The sequence below is a fragment of the Patiria miniata genome, unplaced genomic scaffold (genome assembly GCF_015706575.1).
Source record: "Patiria miniata isolate m_02_andy unplaced genomic scaffold, ASM1570657v1 HiC_scaffold_7, whole genome shotgun sequence".
NCBI lineage: Eukaryota > Metazoa > Echinodermata > Asteroidea > Valvatida > Asterinidae > Patiria > Patiria miniata.
Genome location: NW_024037074.1, coordinates 47,295,305 through 47,315,397, shown reverse-complemented (window position 1 = coordinate 47,315,397; position 20,093 = coordinate 47,295,305). Strand labels below are relative to the sequence as shown.

Here is a 20,093-nt window from a genome sequence, read left to right as displayed (position 1 = left end):
GCTCAAGAAGTTTCTGAATCTCCTTGTCGGGGCAGAAAACACCCGGTTCACGTAACTACGACACCGACCAAAATCTGCTTACAAATAAGTGTCACGTAGCCCATTCTATAAGGTAGATCTTTGCGAAAGGGGAGTGCGGTGCGAGATTGAAATGATCAGATAACCCATTTTTTTACCTTGTAACCAATACACCTCAGGTAGAATTTCTAGACTTTTAAATGTCAGTGTTGGTTGTTTTGATCTGCTGACATTTCCTGTTTTTGTATTTTTTTTTTATCCAACATTGTACAGGTCCCAAACAAGAAAGCCGAGAGCCTCTTCGCCCAAACGTGCTTGCTTGGTCTTCGTCTGTTTTCTTTTACTGCAAGTAAGTTCCATGATTTGTCATTAAATCCTTCAATAAATTGTCAAAGAGAGCACAAAGTTCTACGCAACTGATTCTGAAAGAGAAGTCACTGGAACTTAGTTTTCATGCATGTGGGCTATACACAATGGCGGGATTTAGCCCATTCATTGGCGTTATGGGGTAAACCTATACGATAGCACTGCCCAGCTCACAACTGACAGTCAGTGAGTCAGTCAGCTAGTCAACTATTATGAGGACACCAAGCTGGCCCTCTGGGGCTAGCAAATATTCCTGCCACAACTTTATCATCCATGACATAAATTACAGCTCGTGAACCTCGTAGTAATTAACCCTAACCCTGCTCAGTCCAACAGGATCCAACTATGTTACATACCCGCTGGCTCCTGTTGGATTGAAGAATAAACCCCTTGTATCTATTCCTGTTGAAATCTGTTGGATTCTGCAGGCAACTCAAAACATTCAGAGTCGGATTCTGTTGGGTACTGGTAAATAATGCCAAGTTGGACTCTGTTGGATCCAGAGGAAACAGACAAATACGGCACAGTTGGATTCTGTTGGATTGAGCACGTCAGGGGGTCATTTTACATGTTCAGGTACCAACAACTTGACACGCTGGATTGAGTGGGACTGTGTTAGATTGAGTAGGAAACTCATATAACCGCACTCTGTTGGATTTCGCAAGGTAGTCCTGGGGAACTATTTGGGGTTGAGATATCAAAAACCATGAGAAAAAAAAGTTAACTGGTTTCTTCATTCAGTCAAAATCGAATCCGAATTTTACCTAGCGATACGAAACCCTCTGTAATCTCATTAACGGAGAATTCTACCACATTGGAAAACGAAATCAGCCAAAAACGAACTGATATTTACAACATCCGAGTTTGCCAACCACCGTAATTTGGAGTCACTTCCGTACAGAAATGTATCGGTTACCAAATTTTCTCCGACGAAGGAGACAGGAGTGGTTATCCGTGTCGCTCTCAAAACTCAACAGTTTGACCTTACAGCAATACCCTCGCTAGACTTTTAAACCCAAGCACGATCCCAACCACTTAGGTCTGTTATTCCTAGGGCAACTCTTCGCCCGTGTACGATAAAAAAAAAACTCTAAAAAGAAGGACACTATCATAATAAATGGGTAATTTTTAGTAATCGCCGACGGCCATTGGGTGCATTAAGAAAATATACACGTCGCCAGAGCGCGAACGAGTTTAAGACTTTGTGGCCACGAGGGTTTATGCGTACGCGCGGAAATTCCTACAAAATTGGCTGATGCTTGTGACAGTGCCAGAAAGAAGACCCATCCTTACGCGAGGTTATCATATCAACCAATCATATACATAAATGAGTTCGGGGGGAAATGGCGTGCATGGAACAGCCGTAGGCGAAAAGGTGTTTTCTTTCTTAATTTCATCTTTTCCAAATTTTGATTAAAATATATGTCGACGTTTAAGGTAAGTGCGCGCGAATTAAGTTAACACGTCCGAATCTGAAAATTGAGAGTTGGTCCACTAACCTCCGAAGTAACGTTGATATTCTTGCTCTGTAATTTGAGCTATGTCAAAAATGCGAAAGTAAAGGAAATATATCAGATTTTAAAAAAAATATTGTAAGCAACGCGTTTAGACAAGGACGTTTATTGCCACTTGAGTTTTTATTTTTAATCATGCTCTGTGTTTTTCTTCCACGTGAGAGTTGTGTCTTAAGCGGATCTAATCAACAGAGAGGATTAGGATTGCTGTTTCGAAATTGCGATTAAACTCATCTTTAAGAAGCTTAACAGCTTGGCTTGGATACGTGAACCTTTAATGTAATGTCATTCTGATTCTTCCGTGGAAAGTTTGTGTTTCTCAAAGTCAGAACGACACCCAGGAGTATTCAGTGAGATGTGAAATGGTGACCCGACCTAACAAAATGAGTCATAAGTCACCCGAACTACTTTAGAGGAAAAGGCTTTTTACAAATCGTGCACAATAGCAATCAGTGGCAAAAAGTCAGCATTTTTACTCACATATTAGCACATGTTAGTACATGTATATCAAAATAAGTGATGCATCAAATTGAAATGCAGAGCCTACCCTTTCTACAGGGTAAAAGACATTTTTTTTTTAAATGAAAAAGTAATCTAAGGACTCATTTAGTGCGATACATTCGCAATTAATGTTACCAGACCATGCCCGTCAAACGGTCTCATGAGCATTTTCATGACAACAAATCAAACAAACCAGACCATTCTCTTGTTGATGTTTTGATTTTTTTTATCACCACCGGTAGAAACAAGCAATTTGTCACCCACGGAGATATATAGGATAAATCTAGGTATAAATCTTGGAGTTAAAATTCGCGGCTCTGAGTATATGTATGGGATCGCAAACTCGCTATTAAAAACCGGACCGTGTTCCGGCCATACGGCTCGCCCAGTCACGACCGCGTATTTTTTCTAATCATCGCTCGCCTCAGCCCCTTGCCGTCGCATCCCGGGGTAAAAAAAAGAAATCGTTCGGCTAGGCCATTGATTGGAACTGTGCTCGATGTTTGCTGAATAAACTATGAGTAGTTGGGCTTGTATATAAATATTAGGACCATCGTTCATCTTATGTTTTATCGGGAGTGTGCTTTGATGTTTTTATGAGTTCCCGTGTGGAGAGAGTTTCTAGTCATGGAGGTTTTTATGAGTGGACTTAGCTTGCAACTTTCCCGGAAGTTGACAAGTGTTTGGAGAAAAATCGATAGAAACTCCGTGGGGGAGATCAAGGCTTCCGTGCCTGGTCATCATTAGATTATTTTGTTAATAAATTAATCGAGAAAAATTGTTCATTGTTCGATTACGTGATTGATTGGTCAAGTGATTGATTGACTGATGATTGATTAATCAAACGGCAGTTTTATCGATTGCCGACGAATGTAAGTGTTTAATTGATCGATCGATTTTGTGATTGATCGATCGAGTAACAGACCGAGTTATTGATAAGAGATTTATCAAATGATCGATTAATTGATATGACACAGTAAACGATTGATCGATTAATTAATGGATTGATTGGCTGATTGATGGATCGATAATTGATTGATTGATGGCAGGTAGCCGCGGTTCGAGCCCAGGAAGAGGAATCGGCCAACAGAATGGACGGGCAGACGGAGGAACAGTTAGCCCAGCACACCTCGGTGTACGAGACGTGTTACCAGCGAATGAGGACAGAACAACCGCCTAATGATGGTACGGGGCGCCAGTGAAAACCAATCAAGTTCACACAGAGGGTTAACACAACATCGCCCAGATAATCAATTACATAAGCAAAGTCGAAATCTATCGATGGCAAACCTTTATTTATGATGTGATGAATTTTCCGTGTCGAGGGAAACACACCCGAAGAGGTGAACGTGACATAATGCACCCTTTCTTTTTAAAATGTGATCACACCCCCACTACAAGTCAACGTACGATTTCTATTCCGCATAAAGCTAAGTGCCCCAAGAGGTGTAAATGAAAACTTTGATTACTGTTTATGGAACAGTGTACTGTCCAATATGGGGATCAAATCCCCAAAAATGATGTGGCAGCGGCTGAACTGCTATGGCAGTAACTTTCAGTGGGTCCTGTACCAAGAGCCTGTACTGGTTTCATATGCAACAATGCAGTTGTCCAGTCTAGACTCTCATTGGTTGATAATTGTTCTCATTGACAGGCCACGCCTACTGTAACATGACCTTTGACACCTGGGACTGCTGGAACTACACCCGCGCGTCGGAGACGCTAGTGCAGCCCTGCCCGGAATGGATACCCGATTCCGATCCGGCAAGTGAGTAGAAACCAAGATCCGATAAATACAGAACATTGATAAGCACATACATTTTCTAGGTACTGAAATTTACAAAGTAATAATACATGTAATAATGATAATAATAATAATAATATAATGGGTATTTATAAAGCGCACGTTTTCACCATTATTGGTGCTCAAGGCGCTACAGCATTATCGCCCCTGCTCATTCGGCCAATGAAACATTCCACATACCATCTCAGCTCCATGGGGAGTATACATTTCGATGCTGCCATTTCGGCGCAAAGCAGCTTAAATCAACCACAAACGGTTACCATTCAAAAGTCCATGTGATATATAACTGTACCTTTGACTGGTCCTCACTTTTTTTTTTCTTTTCTTTTTTTACATAAACACATACATTTACTATTAAGTGATATTTCCTGCTTCGTGACTAGATTATGAAATTGGGCCCAGATTCGAATGTGGCCCATGTGCTGACTCATAAGTTTTTGATCAAGGCAATGACGTTTTAAGAGTCGTGAATGTCATTTAAATATTTAGGAACATTCAGGAGTGCATATGAAGACACATAAGAAATAACCTTTTACGGTGTATCGACAAAGGCTGTGAAGCCGAGCTGCATGGGTTGAGCTCATGTCAAAGACTCAAACATTAATGTGCTTTCATTATCAACACAGGGGTTGACTAATTTGTCTAATGCACTGTCTTGCATATCAGAGCCGTCAAAATGAAAAGCAACGGTCACTGGTCAAAAGACATTGATGCCTCTAGTTATGACTTCTACTTGGGGTAACCCCCCCCCCCCTCCCCTTTTCCCGCAGAGACGGCGAGCAAGATTTGCATGTCGGACGGTACGTGGTTTCGACATCCGGAAACTAACGAAACCTGGACGAATTACACTCAGTGCATGTACCATGTCGAATTGGTAAGTCCACCCCCCCCCAAAAAAAAAAGAGAGAAAAGAATGAAATTAGTTTTGGAACGATTCCTTATGGTGGAAGTGCATTCTTGGAATATTCTTCCTTTCTGCCACTTGTGACACAAACTGTGATACTTCATTAGTTACCTTACTTTTGACGTTGACACTGACACTCTAATTCCCATTAATTGTAGACATATCGAATCTGTTAAATTTGTCCATCATCGGGCTCGTTCCAATGCTGCCCATCATTCTCTTTTTCACAGATTCCCTAGATTATGGGATGAACTACCGGCCTGCATTAAAGATACAATTATCCATAGTTTATCCTCCTTTACAAATTCTCTCAGAAATCATTTATTAGTCCCTGGCCAGGAGGTCCCCTTGACCAAAACAGTTTAAATTTCTAGTTGCCTTGCCCATTCAAATACCTTGCTGCTTGTTTTTTTTTCTCAATTTTATAGTGCCTTTTGCATTATAATTCACTCGAATCTCTCTTACCGAATCTGTATTTTTTAATGCCCATTTGTGCTTTTAAAGTTTTAACTGCTTGTATAGTTCTATATTCTTATACTGTAAGCCATGTTTTAATAATGTCCATTTGTAATGTCCTTTTGTATTGTCTCTTCTTAAATTGTGGCATCAGGAGATTAACTCGATAGTAATTTAGTTTACTTTTTTAAAATCCATCAGGGGTGCTACTTTTTTTTCTTCTCTTTTTCTTGTTCTCTCTCCTAACTGTATGTGCCTGTTTTTGTTTTCTTTACTGTTCTTATTGTCTGTTCTTGAATTTTTACCTGTGAAATTAATAAATGAAATGAAATGAAAAATACTTTAATACCATTTTAATCCGTCAAATCGTTTCCTTTAAGTTTAAAGAAACGACCCTTTTAAATATTTCCTTGGTTTAAATTTCATGAATTGTTTCCAAAACTGCTGAAAATATAAGGAAACCAACTTCTTCCTCGAGCCTTATTAACGTAATTTCTACTTTTAAAATCGTTTAAAATTTATATTTTCTTTATTTTTGTATTTGCAGGAAAGCAACATTCACTTTATCTATTACCTAGGCTATGGCTTGTCTGTCTTCTCGCTCTGCGTCGCGAGCTTCATCTTCTTCTACTTCAGGTACTTAAAAGTAATGTAATGAGTAACATTAAGGACACTTATTATGCATTGGTATGACGTCATTAATTTGAATATTCTGTAAGCCAATGGAATGAGGCTAAGGTCCACAGGAAAGCCTGAAATATCAAATAAATATTACGAATTCAAAGACTCGTATTACAAGTATATATTTTGCAATATTTTCAGGGCATGAAACTACATTGTATCAGAATTGCTAAACTGGCTTGAAGTACTCCAAAAAGCTTTTAAAACCAATCATCTTCAGCCTAATTTGAGGGTAATAGGTACAAATGTGCTCTTTAATGGCGTCACTTCACTTAGTTAAAAATCCATAGAATATTCTTAAGAGAAAAAAATGAAGGTTAGTATATCATCAATATGAACTAAACCATGTGTGGAGAGGTCGCATTTCAAATACTGAATGTAGATTAGTATGTACGTTTATATTGACTTAGGGTACCCCATATTCAATTTATACGTGGTGCGAATGTATGCAGACCAAATTATTTCGTGGCGACTAAAATTGGTACATACATTACTCTGGGACCTACACGCGCGTGAACTAATTAAAACTGCGGCCTTCGGGTGTGATCTTGTCTCGAAATATACCACGAGAACACGAGGGGCGAATCATTTAAAATGACGGGGGAGGGCAGACACCAAAGCGATGTTTTTTTCGTAGCTGGCCTCGTTAGGCGCTTGTATTGGATAGTGGATGAAGGAGACACCAAAATGTTTCTATAGAGGCTGCAGTGGTTTTCCAAGCAGACTAGTTTAATAAATTGCAGGAAAATCCTACATTAATATAAAATCAAATTTCCATACGAAAATAACCTTTCATGCAGCGATTATAAAACTGACCTTTTCACACACACACACACACAGCAGACACACACAAAGACTTTTCATGTAAACCATCACTATAGATATTCTATCCAAAAGACAAACCCAGCAATGGCATGGATCATGTATAAACTCGATTTATGTTTGTGGACAAACACATGGCTGTTTCGGCAAGTTGTTGTATTATTATGTCATGTTATAGACTGATAGGACATAGATTTGTATAAAGTTGCATAGTGACCAGTACCAATAGTTCCGTAGATATAAGCTTCCAAAAAAAAATCACCTTTAATGTGACGTCACATTTCATGTGATGACGTCATGATGACATCACTACAATTTGCATCTATAACACATCCCGGTCTAGGTACATACCAACTGTCAACCAAATCGGACATTTAGTTCTGTCCATATAAACCTTCAAAATATGCACCTTTAATTGTGAAAGATCGCTACCCTTTTGCTTCCGTTCGTCGTCGTAACTTGTTTTCCTTTTTCAATAATTACCAGGTAAAGATACCATTACATTCATAAACGATAACTGGTATACTGCACCTGCGCCCACTCAATTACACAGTACATGAACCTAGGAACCATACACCCAGATACCTAAATAATTTACGGCGGGTTGCATGAACGAACATTAAGCCTTAGCACATTATCGTTGCCGACATTAATGCCTTAAATATGCCAACGTTCTAACACTATTTGAAGAAGGTATTAAAATGTACTACATATTGCAGTCACGGGTCGCCATTAGTCACGTTTATAATGACAGGTGTTTATTTAAGCTCGTTCCTGATTATTATTTATGAATCTTTAACTATGCTGTTTATTTAAGGGATGGCTGTTTGGTTTGGGATGAAAAGCGTTACACGTAAATCTTTCGACGCCAAAATGTACAAACTCGTTAAAACGTGTGGTTGGGTTGTTGAGAAATTATTTGAATTTTCAACCTCTTAACCAAGTACGCATACAAACATATCATTCAAAAAGCAAGTTAATTATACAATAGTCACATATATTTCTTTCCCTCCCTTTAGGGGGCCATATTAATCATGGAGTGAAAAATATGAATTATGATCTTGCTTGGTATGGTTCTCAATAGCACAGAAATAATTGTAATGTTCGTAGTTTCAACTACATTTTAACCTTACTCACTAGAACGGCTATAGCCACGCCCCTAATAAGACAACTTTAATGCTGATTGGATACATTTCAAATATCTTGTAAACCGATGTGGTTGAATGTGGTTTAATGTAAAGAGGTCACGTGACTCTTACGTCATTTGTACGGGGACTTTATTTATGGCCATTGTTTTCTTATTCTGTCCTTTGTTTGCTCGCTGAGCCGTGCCAACAAAAATTCAGATCAAGATGCAAGTCCCGCCCCTTTGGCCCCTCCCCTCATCACCATTGGCTGCAATTGTTCTTACTTCTTCCCCTCCCTTCAGGAGCCTAGGGTGTCCCCGAGTGACCATACACAAGAATCTCTTCATCTCCTTCATTCTGTGCGGGATCGTGTGGATTCAGTGGTTTGCTCTGGTCACGCAGAACCCGGACCTCATCGCAGACAACCCCGTAAGTAGATCGACAGGGGGCGCTATTCGGTTTGGCCGAACACAAAAAAGTGACAAACGGTGAATGACCATATTACCCAAATCAAGTACGTAGGTTTGGCCGTTTCCGGGTTGAATAACCGCGGACGATTGAACATTTTCATTTCATCTTGATAAATCCATAAATACCCGAACTGGTTCGGCATAACTGTCCATTACTTTTTGGGAGCCAAAGGAAATGTTCGTTATAGCGGTGTTCGTTATAACGCTTTCCTATTGTGGCCGCCCTAATGCCTATCTCGAAGAAGGCTCACGGCTTGTGTAATTATAACAATCAGTAAGCATTTCACTAGCTGTTACTTTGCCGTCATTGAAGACGTGTGTATTACTTTAATTACATCATTTCTTGTTACACAGTCAGCAAGCTTCCCTTTTAGTATAGGTCTCATGTTATAGCACCTGATTTCTGTGCCATAGTATACTTAAAAATACATATTTATTTTTATGTTCTGTAAGACATGTCATACAGTTTGAGGTGCGCGGAGCTAAAAAAAAAAAAAATAAGTCAAGCAATGTTCAAGTTGTAAAACTAAAACTTTCCCAAAGTTGAATTCAATAAACTACGCTAATGTTAATCCTGCCCTGGAATGCAGGGTATGGTATAGCAGAGGGTGACTGCTCTGTGTTCCGACACCCCTATGTTCCCACACCCCTATGTTCCGACAACCGAAGTGTTACTCCCGGTTAGGGTTAGGGTTAGGGTTAGTGGATAGGGTTAGGGTTAGGGATAAGAATATGAGCAGTTGGCACATAGGTGTGTCGGAACATAGGTGTGTCGGAACATAGGTGGGTCGGAACATAGGTGGGTCGGAACATAGGTGGGTCGGAACATAGGTGGGTCGGAACATAGGTGGGTCGGAACATAGGTGGGTCGGAACATAGGTGGGTCGGAACATAGGTGGGTCGGAACATAGGTGGGTCGGAACATAGGTGGGTCGGAACAAAGGTGGGTCGGAACATAGGTGGGTCCGAACATAGGTGTGTAACGTAGCAGAGTGCTATGTGAGACTTAATAAGATCTGAATGTAATAATTAATCTCTCGCTGTTGGTTTTTCTTCCAGCCATTTTGTAAAGTCCTACTGGTGCTCGGTCAGTACTTTAACACCTGCAACTATTTCTGGATGCTCAGCGAGGGTCTGTACCTCCACACGGTGATTGTGGTGGCAGTGTTCTCAGAAAACCACCGACTGCACTGGTACTACATCATAGGATGGGGTGTGTATTAGTTAATGGTTACTGACTTTGGTCTTTTGAAAACAACAAGTGCCAGTGCACAATAAGCTCTGGCTGTCTTGCGTGAAAGTCTTGCATGAAATATATGATGTTTGAAACAGACCTATATGAACAGCGACCTCTATAGTCACATTGGCGTGTAGCTTGGGAGTTCCCCTTTCATATGCAACAACATACTTTAGATAGCGATCTGTTATAAATACCACGTGACTATAACATTAATGCACATATCTTGCCTCCATTTACAAACTTTTAATATAAATCGTTTCGAATTGTTACAATTTTTGTTAAGCATTTAATTGATTCTGTTTGCTTTTTTTAAATTAAAATTTGGTAGTTATCTTTTGTTGGAAACTTATGTGGCCTTATTTTGGTCAATTTTCCTGGGACAGACAGACAGACAGACCGACCGACCGACCGACCACCAAGTGACACTAGAAGCTCCTGCCAGATCTTAAAATTCACATGCGGTTCTCGTTCGTATTTTGTTTTTCTTCCGCAGTGTCCGTGCAATTATGACATTCAGGAATTGTCTTGTTGTCGTTTTGGAGGATCAAATTGAATTGTTCAGATTAAATTTTAAAAAAATAGTTTCCTATATACAAACTTTATATTTGCATAAGTCGTATTCGCCATGTACAGGTTTAGGTGTGATGTGGACATTATGGAGGGACAAAAATCGATTTCAGACAATTTGTTTGTCAAAAGATGTCGCACTAAGAATATTTGGTCGAATATTTTTATTAAAGTGTCCTCAATATCGTACAACGACTAAGAGTTTTTATAGCCTCAATTATTTTGTAGTTTTAATCAATTTTTTTTAAATTTCTTGCACAGGTCTTCCAGTGATTCCCGTTGCTATGTACACCGGCCTAATGGTGCACTTCAACACAGGATTGTAAGTACAAGAATCAGCTAAAAGTATCACTCTATTTTATCAGTCGATTACTAAAAGCTTAAGAAAGGTTCCAAACTTTTCTTCTTTGAATAAAAAAAGACCCCTAAGTACAGGTCTTCCAAAGATAGGATTCACAAGGTCAATAACCCTTTCGCCGTTTGAGGGCGCTGTGACAAGTTTGAGGGCGCCTTGAGGGCGCTGTAATGCTTATTAGCTACACTCTCTGCCCCTATAAAAATAATAAAAACTTCAACATTTACAAAAACTGTTTTCACCCCACAGGTGTTGGCTGCAAGCGAGTTCGTACGAGTGGTGCGTCGCTAGCTTTATAATTTTAGTCCTCGTTGTAAGTACTCGAGATTTCCCCATGTTTGTACTATTAAAAATAAAAGTTTTTATTTACAGGTTTTGAGACAGGAATTATCTGCTAACCAGATTAATTTTTTAATATAAAAAAAATTGTCGATGTTTTATTTTTAAGGTTTGTGTGACTTTGGTCTTTGGTTTTCATAAAAAACAAAATCTTGAATGTAGTAAGTCGAGACTAACCGAGATTTCCATTTTACTGCAGCATATTTTGTGAAATTCCATGTCAGGACGTAAATTTAAAAAGGCAGAAGCTTAATAGTTTAGATACAAATTCTGTTCCATTGTTACTTTTCATTCTGATCATTTCACTCTAGATAAACCTGGTGTTACTGTTGAACATCGTGCGAGTGTTGGTCACCAAACTACGGGCAACGCCCGCGTCAGGTTCGGGGAGTACTTACACGTAAGTAGTCCATATAACTTCTTAACAAATTTCGACAACAATTCAGTTTTCGCAGGGTAGACTGGTTTCCGCCCTGTATCAGGCTCAATAATGCACTGAGGAACCGGGAACCAGTCTACTCGCAGGTGAATCTGTTTGGTTGTGTAAAACGAGCCCCCCCCCCCCCAAGAAAAAATCCTTCTTGTCGGAGGGCCAGACGCATATCAAAGGAAAAGTACATGTAGTACTTTCTTTTAAACTTTGTCAGGAGAATTGTGTCGATTTACTGCAAAACTGAAAGAAGGCCTTATTCTTTTTTTAAAAAACCTGAAATAATTGGAAGGTTTTTTTAAGTTCTGGCTTGAGCTTCTACATGTCACTTGGTGGTCGGTCGGTCGGTCTATCTGTCTGTCTGTCCCCGAAAATTGACCAAAAGTATGGGGCTCAATACGTCACATTTTTCGTCGTCGCAATTTTAAGATCTGGTAGGGATCATTTTGATCGATTTCATGCAAGACTTTCATGCATGACTTCTTGCAACACGGCCAGAACTTATTGTACACACAGTCGTGAATTTCTATACGCCCGAGGACAATGCTTTGTTTTTCTCTTTGTCCCTGTAATATAACACTCTACCATAGACTAAGCACATAACCGTACGATCGGGGACCGTTTTCAACAAAAGACCCAACGCTCGAGGACTGAAATGATTTTTGTCTCCATTTGTGTAAGCTGTACATGTTCACTTTTGTTTTTTTTGTCTTATCCCTGTCTCTAGGAGAGCGGTCCGAGCCACCCTCATCCTTCTTCCACTTCTTGGATTGCATTACCTCATCTTTCCCGTTAGGCCTGCCAACGGTTCGGTAGCCGAGGCCTTCTATGAATACTTCATGGCAATCTTGTTGTCATTTCAGGTGAATATCACACCACATATCAATGGTTCTCATATTTTTTTTTTAATTCCGCAAACTGGTTTTGGAGAGAGAGAGAAAACAACGAACTCACGCGCGAGTTTAAAACGCAAGGCGATCGAATGGTGAGGTTGTATTTGTGGATTATAACCACTACAGTTGCGTTTTGTACCTACGGTGTTCGCTAGAGGGCGCCACACAGACATTTTGAATGACGTTTTGTATGTTTCTTTTGTATGATCGCAAAAAGAAAAGATTGTAAAAACATAAACGCAGACTTGAATGACTCGTGACTCGGGACTCGACCAAAATTACCACAAATCACTTATTTTTTCAAAAATATATTTGCAAATTAGTTTGAAGACAATCCTCTCCTGAGCAAGTGATACAGTCAGTGCGGTGCAGGCGAAACGCATACTACTGTACACAAACAGCGCGTGCGGCTGACTTGTTTCCGATTATTGATTTGCGAAATCAATGTATCAAAACATAATACCCCAGCATCTACACTTGATATTGCGAAAATGCAAACTGATAGTGTTTGGCTAGATTGTCCTTTCCATACACGGGTGCTTTGCCTTAATTGACATGTTACACATGTATTTCCAGTTCATTAAATTAGAGAAAAGCTGTGTGAACTAAAAATAGAAACATTTAAACTGTGAGGTTTTAGCAGTACCTCAAAATGTATTTTATTAGAGGTGACTCGTGATTCGGACTCGGACTCGACCTTTGTGACTTGCGACTCAGATTCGGACAAGACCTGCATGACTCGGACTCGGGAGAGGTGATTCGGACTCGGACTCGATATTTGGTGACCTGAACACAACTATGCATAAACGTCAAGCAACAGCCGTCTGTTTTTGCTCTCAAACTCGCGTGGCTACAGCGCCCTCAAGAATAACGCCTATTGATATTGATTACAATTTCGTTTTCGTGGTTTGTATTTCTTTGTTTCCAGGGCTTCTTTGTCGCCTGCATATTCTGTTTCTTCAACGGTGAGGTAATGACAAAGATTCGTAGACGCTTGAATAATATTACACTGAGGCAAACCTCTTGCTCTTCGGCCGGCCGCCCGCGTCAGACCAAAGTTAGTCGCTGATTGGGTAACTGCTCGTCACGTGGTCGGTGTCAGTCGTTTGACGTCACAGCATTTCGTTGTGTGTGTGTATTAAACAGCCAAACCCACTCTAAGCACATTAAATTTCTCCTGCACTGGTTCACTTGCACTATTTTCTGTTTGAACTGTTCCCATGTGAGAATGTTTCACTTTTTTTCTCTCTTTTTTTCACCCCTTGCTTTGGAAACTTTTGTTACTTTTGCATGCAAGCACATCATCTTTAACGGTGTTTCTAATACACTTATTAACTCGATTAATTTTTTAAAATATTTCAAATAGAGATCGTATTGAGCAAAACATTCGAATTTATTTTCTTTTTGCATGCATTCATGCACCATTCAACTGGGAGAGCGGTCATTCACAAGGTAGTAGTTTTGGTTAATTTCAACATTAAAACACAGCCTTTCAATTAAAAATCTGAGAACAAACTCTTCAATTAATATACATGTATTTTGACAGAGAAAATGTCAAGGAATATTTTTTCTAAAAACTTGGCAAATTGGTAAAGATATTTTTTTTTCACACAAAAACGTGTAATTGAAAAGAATTGTCTCACAAAGACACTTGCTTCCGCTCTATATGTGCATGATGCAACGGGCAGCAAGTTTCGCTTCTTTTTCCTTTACATTTTGGCCGATGAATTTTATTCACAATTACTGTTGGTGAGCGGAATGGCACTGCAGGTGTACGTGTATGAAAGAATACAATTCCAGTCGATTGACAAAACATTCTCGCATGCGGACTGAATTGCTGAACATTCTGACACTTCGATTCTTTTCTGCAACAAATCTTTTTTGGTGCTTTTAAACACCAGCAACACAAACGACTGGCACTATGATATCATATGAGGGCGTCCTTCCCCTAAAGCGGCGCGAATTCTTTTTTTTCCCTGCGAAGCGCGCGTTTACCCACACAAACTGCAAGGACACATGTTTCAAACGACACAACTTACAAAGCGGCCATTTTGAGAAAGTAAGCGTAAATAGTTTTAATATACATTTTTCATGGGTGTTTTTCCCCCATTATTTAATTAAGGAAAACTTATTTATATATGAAAACGAAAACGAAGTTTAATACTTAACACTACGCAAAATATTAACAGGTTTTTCAGCCAATGTGTACTTTAAACTCCTGAGTGCATTTTACGGTAGTGCTGTTGGGCAATTGTTTGCGAATTCCTAAAACTTGATCTTGATCAATTTTGAAATGAAAAGTAGCCATTGAAAGATTAGTATTTGCTGTATGCACGAAGCATTCCTGAAGCAAACTAATACTGCCGCTTGAATAGTTATTCCAAAACGCCACACCACAAAAAGGATTGGCCGTTATGGCAAGTCTAGTTTCCATTTTGGCCGCATAGCAAAACCATAGTCTTGTGGCACTTGTGTGCACCAGTATCCATGTTTACGTTTTATTTACATTTTACATCATAATCATCACATTACAATCAAGTCATGATATGAGAAATAGGTACAACATGGCACAAAGAACTTAGAATCACAACAAAAAAACCGTTTTGTTTCTCATGACTATAAGAAAATATAATATGATTTCATTTATTTCTTTCTGGAAATATAACTGTTTTACTGATTGATATTTTCCCATGAATTTAAGTCTATTTGCTGAGTGTTTGAGATCTCCCCTTTTCACAGGTAAAAATGCAAATTCGACGCAAATGGTACTCATATCGCTGGGGGCACAGAGGGAGTGTGTTCGGCGGTCGGTACGGCAACATGAACACGACAATAACCGAGACAGTGTCGACCATGTCCCCCAACGACAGACGGAGTATGGACAAAGGGCAGAACAGCCCGCTGCTGAACAAAGCGCCCCCTGCCGCCCAGAATAGCCTGGGGAACGGTAAGACGGTGCGCTCTTCCGGGGGTCGAGAGATCGTAACCGACGTGGACGATACGAAGGACCAAGGGGAGCTTGACTCAAGCCCCAGCCCCCGGGAGACTTACAGCCTTGAGAACAATAGCAGTTGGGACTGCAACGCGAACCCAGAACAAGATGTCTGCCCGAGCATACTGATCGAAGACCACGACGAACAATCGTCCAAGACGACGGAGGTCTGACGAGAAGACGCGAGACTTTAAAAATATATAATTGTATAGAAAAACGGCAGCTATACGACTTGGAACTGTAAATATTTTGAGTGGTGCGAAAAAAAGATCTCTTATGGCGTTGTTGTATAAATGTACTTCTTCGCTTCTCTGGAATGATCAAATATGGAGAAATGCTGCATCGTTGTCATGGATACCATTAAGACAAACTGCTAGTCGGAACTTCCAAACAATTTCGAAACATGGCTACCGGGTTTCTCTGCATTATGAAGTTAAAAACCCAAAACCTTGTCTCGTCCAAAAAAAACGAACTGTGATCGTGAGTTGACAGAACAGAAAGCGACTGAAACCGAGGCAAGTTTGAAACAACGTGCAGTCAGAAGAATCCAAACTTTCGTGAAGTAATATCTCAGTGGATGTCTATAGACCCGTATTTAGTGGAAGAAAAAAAATGTATAGTGGATGACTTTTTCTGGCCTTGAAAAGAGGCTATTGTGTATCATTCTCTATAGCTGCATTGTAGCATACAGGAAAAAGTATTTTCAATTGAATAATATAATATTGCCTTATTAATATTATAGATGTTACCAATGCAGAATGATTTAAGTCTATTATGACAGTGTTTTTGGGAACTGTTCTAAGTTCACGAGACAATTTCACGAAACAATGTGAGGTAAAACATTAATCAAACCTCAAGCAATAGGTTGCAGGTAAAATAGATCGATACAATGTAGGAGGTTGCTTTTGGAGCACGGGTAACCCCAGACTGGGACATTGCGTGCAAAAAAACATGCAAAAGAAAATCAGGCCAACTTTACTTACTCTTTAGCTGGCAAAATTCTCCAAAATTTTCATGAGGCAAAGACAAGGTCCTCAGTATTTCACCAGCAAAGTTTGAGGTCTCAGTTCAATTTTGGAAGGAGACTTTTCTTTAACAATGTGCACCTGAGAGTGATGCCAAGTGATTTCAATTTGAAGCCTAAGACTAGACTGGTACATGTCAACTTTTTGAGCAGATTGACCCTTCAGTAGTCTGGTAGCATGACTTTGGAAATGTGTAGAAATGGAGACTGGGTACCAGACACAGTTGGCTGATGCAGTATTAAAAGAGAATGGACTGGTTGTTTTATGTGCCAGTCTATTTTCTTGTAGTGCATGTCTTCACTATCTTAACTTTTGGGACTCTCATACACAGTATTGAGAGTCCCAAATTTTCGGACTAGTGTCACCCTGGAAAGAATGTTGCATCCTGACGCTACTTTTGAAACAGAAAAAAAAAGACATTTTGGGGGGCTTACATTGTACCTCAGAGTATACTTTCATGTGAGAACTGTAAGGAATATGTTGACAAAGTTTTTAAAAGAGATTTGTAGGCGAATGTGTGGTCAACTTAGTGAATGTTTACATGTCACTACAATCATGTTGAAGCCCTCAACCGACGCGTGACATGTTCATATTCACTAAGTTGGCCACACATTCGCCTACAAATCTCTCTTAAAAACTTCATCAAAATATTCCTTACAGTTCTCATATGAAACGGTATACTCTCTGAGGTACGAGATAAGCAAACGAAAATGTCTTTTTTCTGTTTCGAAAGTAGCGTCAGGTTGCAACATTTTTACCGTAACGCTCTTTACAACTTTGTGAATTTCCAGAACCTTTGGTTATATTTCATATCTCGTTTGCATCACACGTAAATTATTTAAAGAAGTACAGTTTTATTCTGTACGGTAGGCCTACTTAGTGCTTTTCGTGTACATGTTACATAGAGAAAGCCGAGCTAAGTTATATATTAGAAATCAATGTGAAGAAAAACGAACTCACCAATTTTGGCCAATGTAGGAGGAGTATCCTTGGAAAAATATCAGCTCAGTATAGAAGCAGTATATCCAGAACTCGGTCAGAAAGTTCTACGTGTTGCTATAGCATATCCTCAACCAGTGTACTGAGTGAGAGATGCAGTTGCAGTGCTCGCATTGTTTCCAGGAATGTCTGCCATTGAACGTTCCGCCGATGCAATGTAACAAAAATCTTTGGATGCTTGCCATTTTTCTCATGCAGTATCGGGCCTGTACGACACGTTGTTCACAATGCTCAACTCTCACTCAAGCGTCATGTCCCGTGGAAAAGATTTGCCATGCCTTATAGAAGGCTTACCGTTTGACGAAAGTATTCACACACTGTACATTGTTGAACACATGTGTGAAGTTGTTGAAATGGTTTTCGATGCGGAAAATGGTTAACTTAACTGACCAAAAGTACCATATTCACCACTTTTGGCGCGCGACACAAAAACCCGCTTGGTACCAGTTGCTTTGCGGACAGCAGTAGGCCGGTTACCAGTGATCCCGTGGTAATAACGTGACCTATGACCGCGGGTGTTTACAAGTAGGCTCGTTCATCTTTTTAAATCCATACCTAACCGAAACTCAACTTATGCATCCTTATTCTTGTTTTCGACAATCAACGAAAATAATGTAGAAGTCGAATTGATTTCCCCATTTTTAAAAATAGAAATAATGGATAATATTTAATGTGTAAATAATGCATTTATTTTATATTTCGAGTAAACGTAGTTTCCTTGATCACAACTGTGTTGATTTTAAAAATTCCAAATCAATTATGCTAATTATGTGGTGCTTTTGATATAGAGTTGAGTTGGGACAGCAATTGTAGGGTTAAATTATATGCGAATTATATACTGGATACCAATAAAAATTGAAAGATACATTCAAGTTACCACAATGAACTGCTGATAGCGTTGATAGAACATTTGTGATGCGTATATGAACTCGGTAGGTATAGGATACCTTTCAACACTATTGCAACCAAAAAAGTATACGAATGGATTCTATTATTATTTTTTTTTTTTACTGAACATAGAGCAGTTGAACAGATAGATATTACAGTGGATATAAAGACGTTTAATTTGTTTCACTGTTGTGTTAATCTTTGTAAAAAAAAAAAGGTAAATCGCTTGTGGTGTACGGAACTCTTTTGATGTAAACAAGACTTAAGGTAATTTAAATGTACAGAAAATACTCGTTTAAAATTAACACTTTTGTAAATCTTGTAAAGACTTTTAAGTTTCAAAGTTCCGATTAACGCCTTTCACGATCCTTTTCTTCCTCTTGGGTTTAGTAAATTTCTAATCATGCATGGCAGTCTTTTTATTCTTTTTAATATCGGAGGGTTACTTAAATTAAAGTGATTTTTAGAGGCAAATCAAATTTAGTTAACTATACTACAAATCTCGGTCAGCGTGCTTCACTTTAGATAAAACAATAGTAAATAAGCACGCTTTAGAAAGGTGTACGATTTTTTAAATTTCTTTTTAATCTCTTCGTCAAGACATTTTTTTATATTTTGGTGTGCATTTGTATGTGTATTGTGTCTTGCGAAAGCTTGCGTCTTTACAATTTCCTTAACTCGATGAAGTGATCGAGACGTAGAAATGTATCTCAATGAATTGGATAAAAGAAGAAACTCAGAATTGTTTTGGGTGTAAATTTCAGTTTTGTAGATTAACCAAATTATCACGTGCATGTTAACAATACCAGTCGTTCATTATATGGATTATTCATTAAACATGCGTACCTAGTGATTTTTACAATCATGCGAAGTCCTTTGTGTGGTTCATTTTCGGTGTTGTTCATATGCGCATGAAAGGACTTAAAAGACATCATTAGGGTGCAAGTGCGCCCCCTAGCGGCAGCTGCGGGAATCAGGTGGGAGTGTTTGTTTTGGAGAAGTACCTGAGACAAATTCGTAGTCGATAGAGTTTAAAAATGTGCACACGTCATCACTCCTAGTGTATCACGACGTGTTAAGGAAACTCTATAGGATTGTTTTTTTTTTTGCCTTCGGCTAGCTATCCAAACTTACCAAAAGTTGCCACTTTCATTAAAGATCTCCCGACAGTGAAGAAGAACAAGACAACGCTCTAACAAACCTTTTCAGGCAATTCAGTGTAGACAAACTGAAGTAAATATCAACTTTTATTTCTCCAACGCTTTTAACAAATACATGTGACGCATGTCATCACAATTAGGTATTTACAGAACAAAAATAACACTGTTTGGCGTGTTACTACATGTATACGTGCTTAATAAAAGTCTGCTCACAAGCAATTTGGTATGGCAGTTTGGCTGATGACTAGCTTTTGCCGAGTAAATATTTTGTTGTGCCAAATTAACGAAATAGAGTTCCTTGCAGCTACGTGACATTTTCCCCTGGCTGATGGGCGCCAATAGATGGAGAAAACTGACAAGCGGACTCAAAACAAATAAAAAAAAACATCAAATATTCTTTCAGGAAACATTTGAATTGGGTGCCGGTGATCCGTAGCCCACATTTAGTAGTAGGCCTTCAGAACCATTTGTGATCCAGCACAAAATGATCCGGGAATTGAGCTGTAAAATTCAATGAATAAAGAACCCTAAAATCTAAAAAA

The 20,093-nt window shown here is 39.2% G+C and overlaps 1 protein-coding gene across 1 annotated transcript; it reads left to right on the top strand.

Annotated features, from left to right (window-relative positions):
* Positions 1–294: 294 nt before the first annotated feature.
* Positions 295–16,635, top strand: LOC119746279 (calcitonin gene-related peptide type 1 receptor-like). The gene is made up of 13 exons (XM_038223124.1): positions 295–367; positions 3,449–3,584; positions 4,054–4,167; positions 4,974–5,077; positions 6,111–6,199; positions 8,496–8,622; positions 9,723–9,876; positions 10,732–10,792; positions 11,075–11,138; positions 11,476–11,564; positions 12,322–12,457; positions 13,416–13,457; positions 15,227–16,635. Exons 2-13 carry the CDS (start codon positions 3,491–3,493, stop codon positions 15,650–15,652), a joined length of 1,500 nt encoding a protein of 499 aa, XP_038079052.1. The 5' UTR covers positions 295–367; positions 3,449–3,490; the 3' UTR covers positions 15,653–16,635.
* Positions 16,636–20,093: the final 3,458 nt, after the last annotated feature.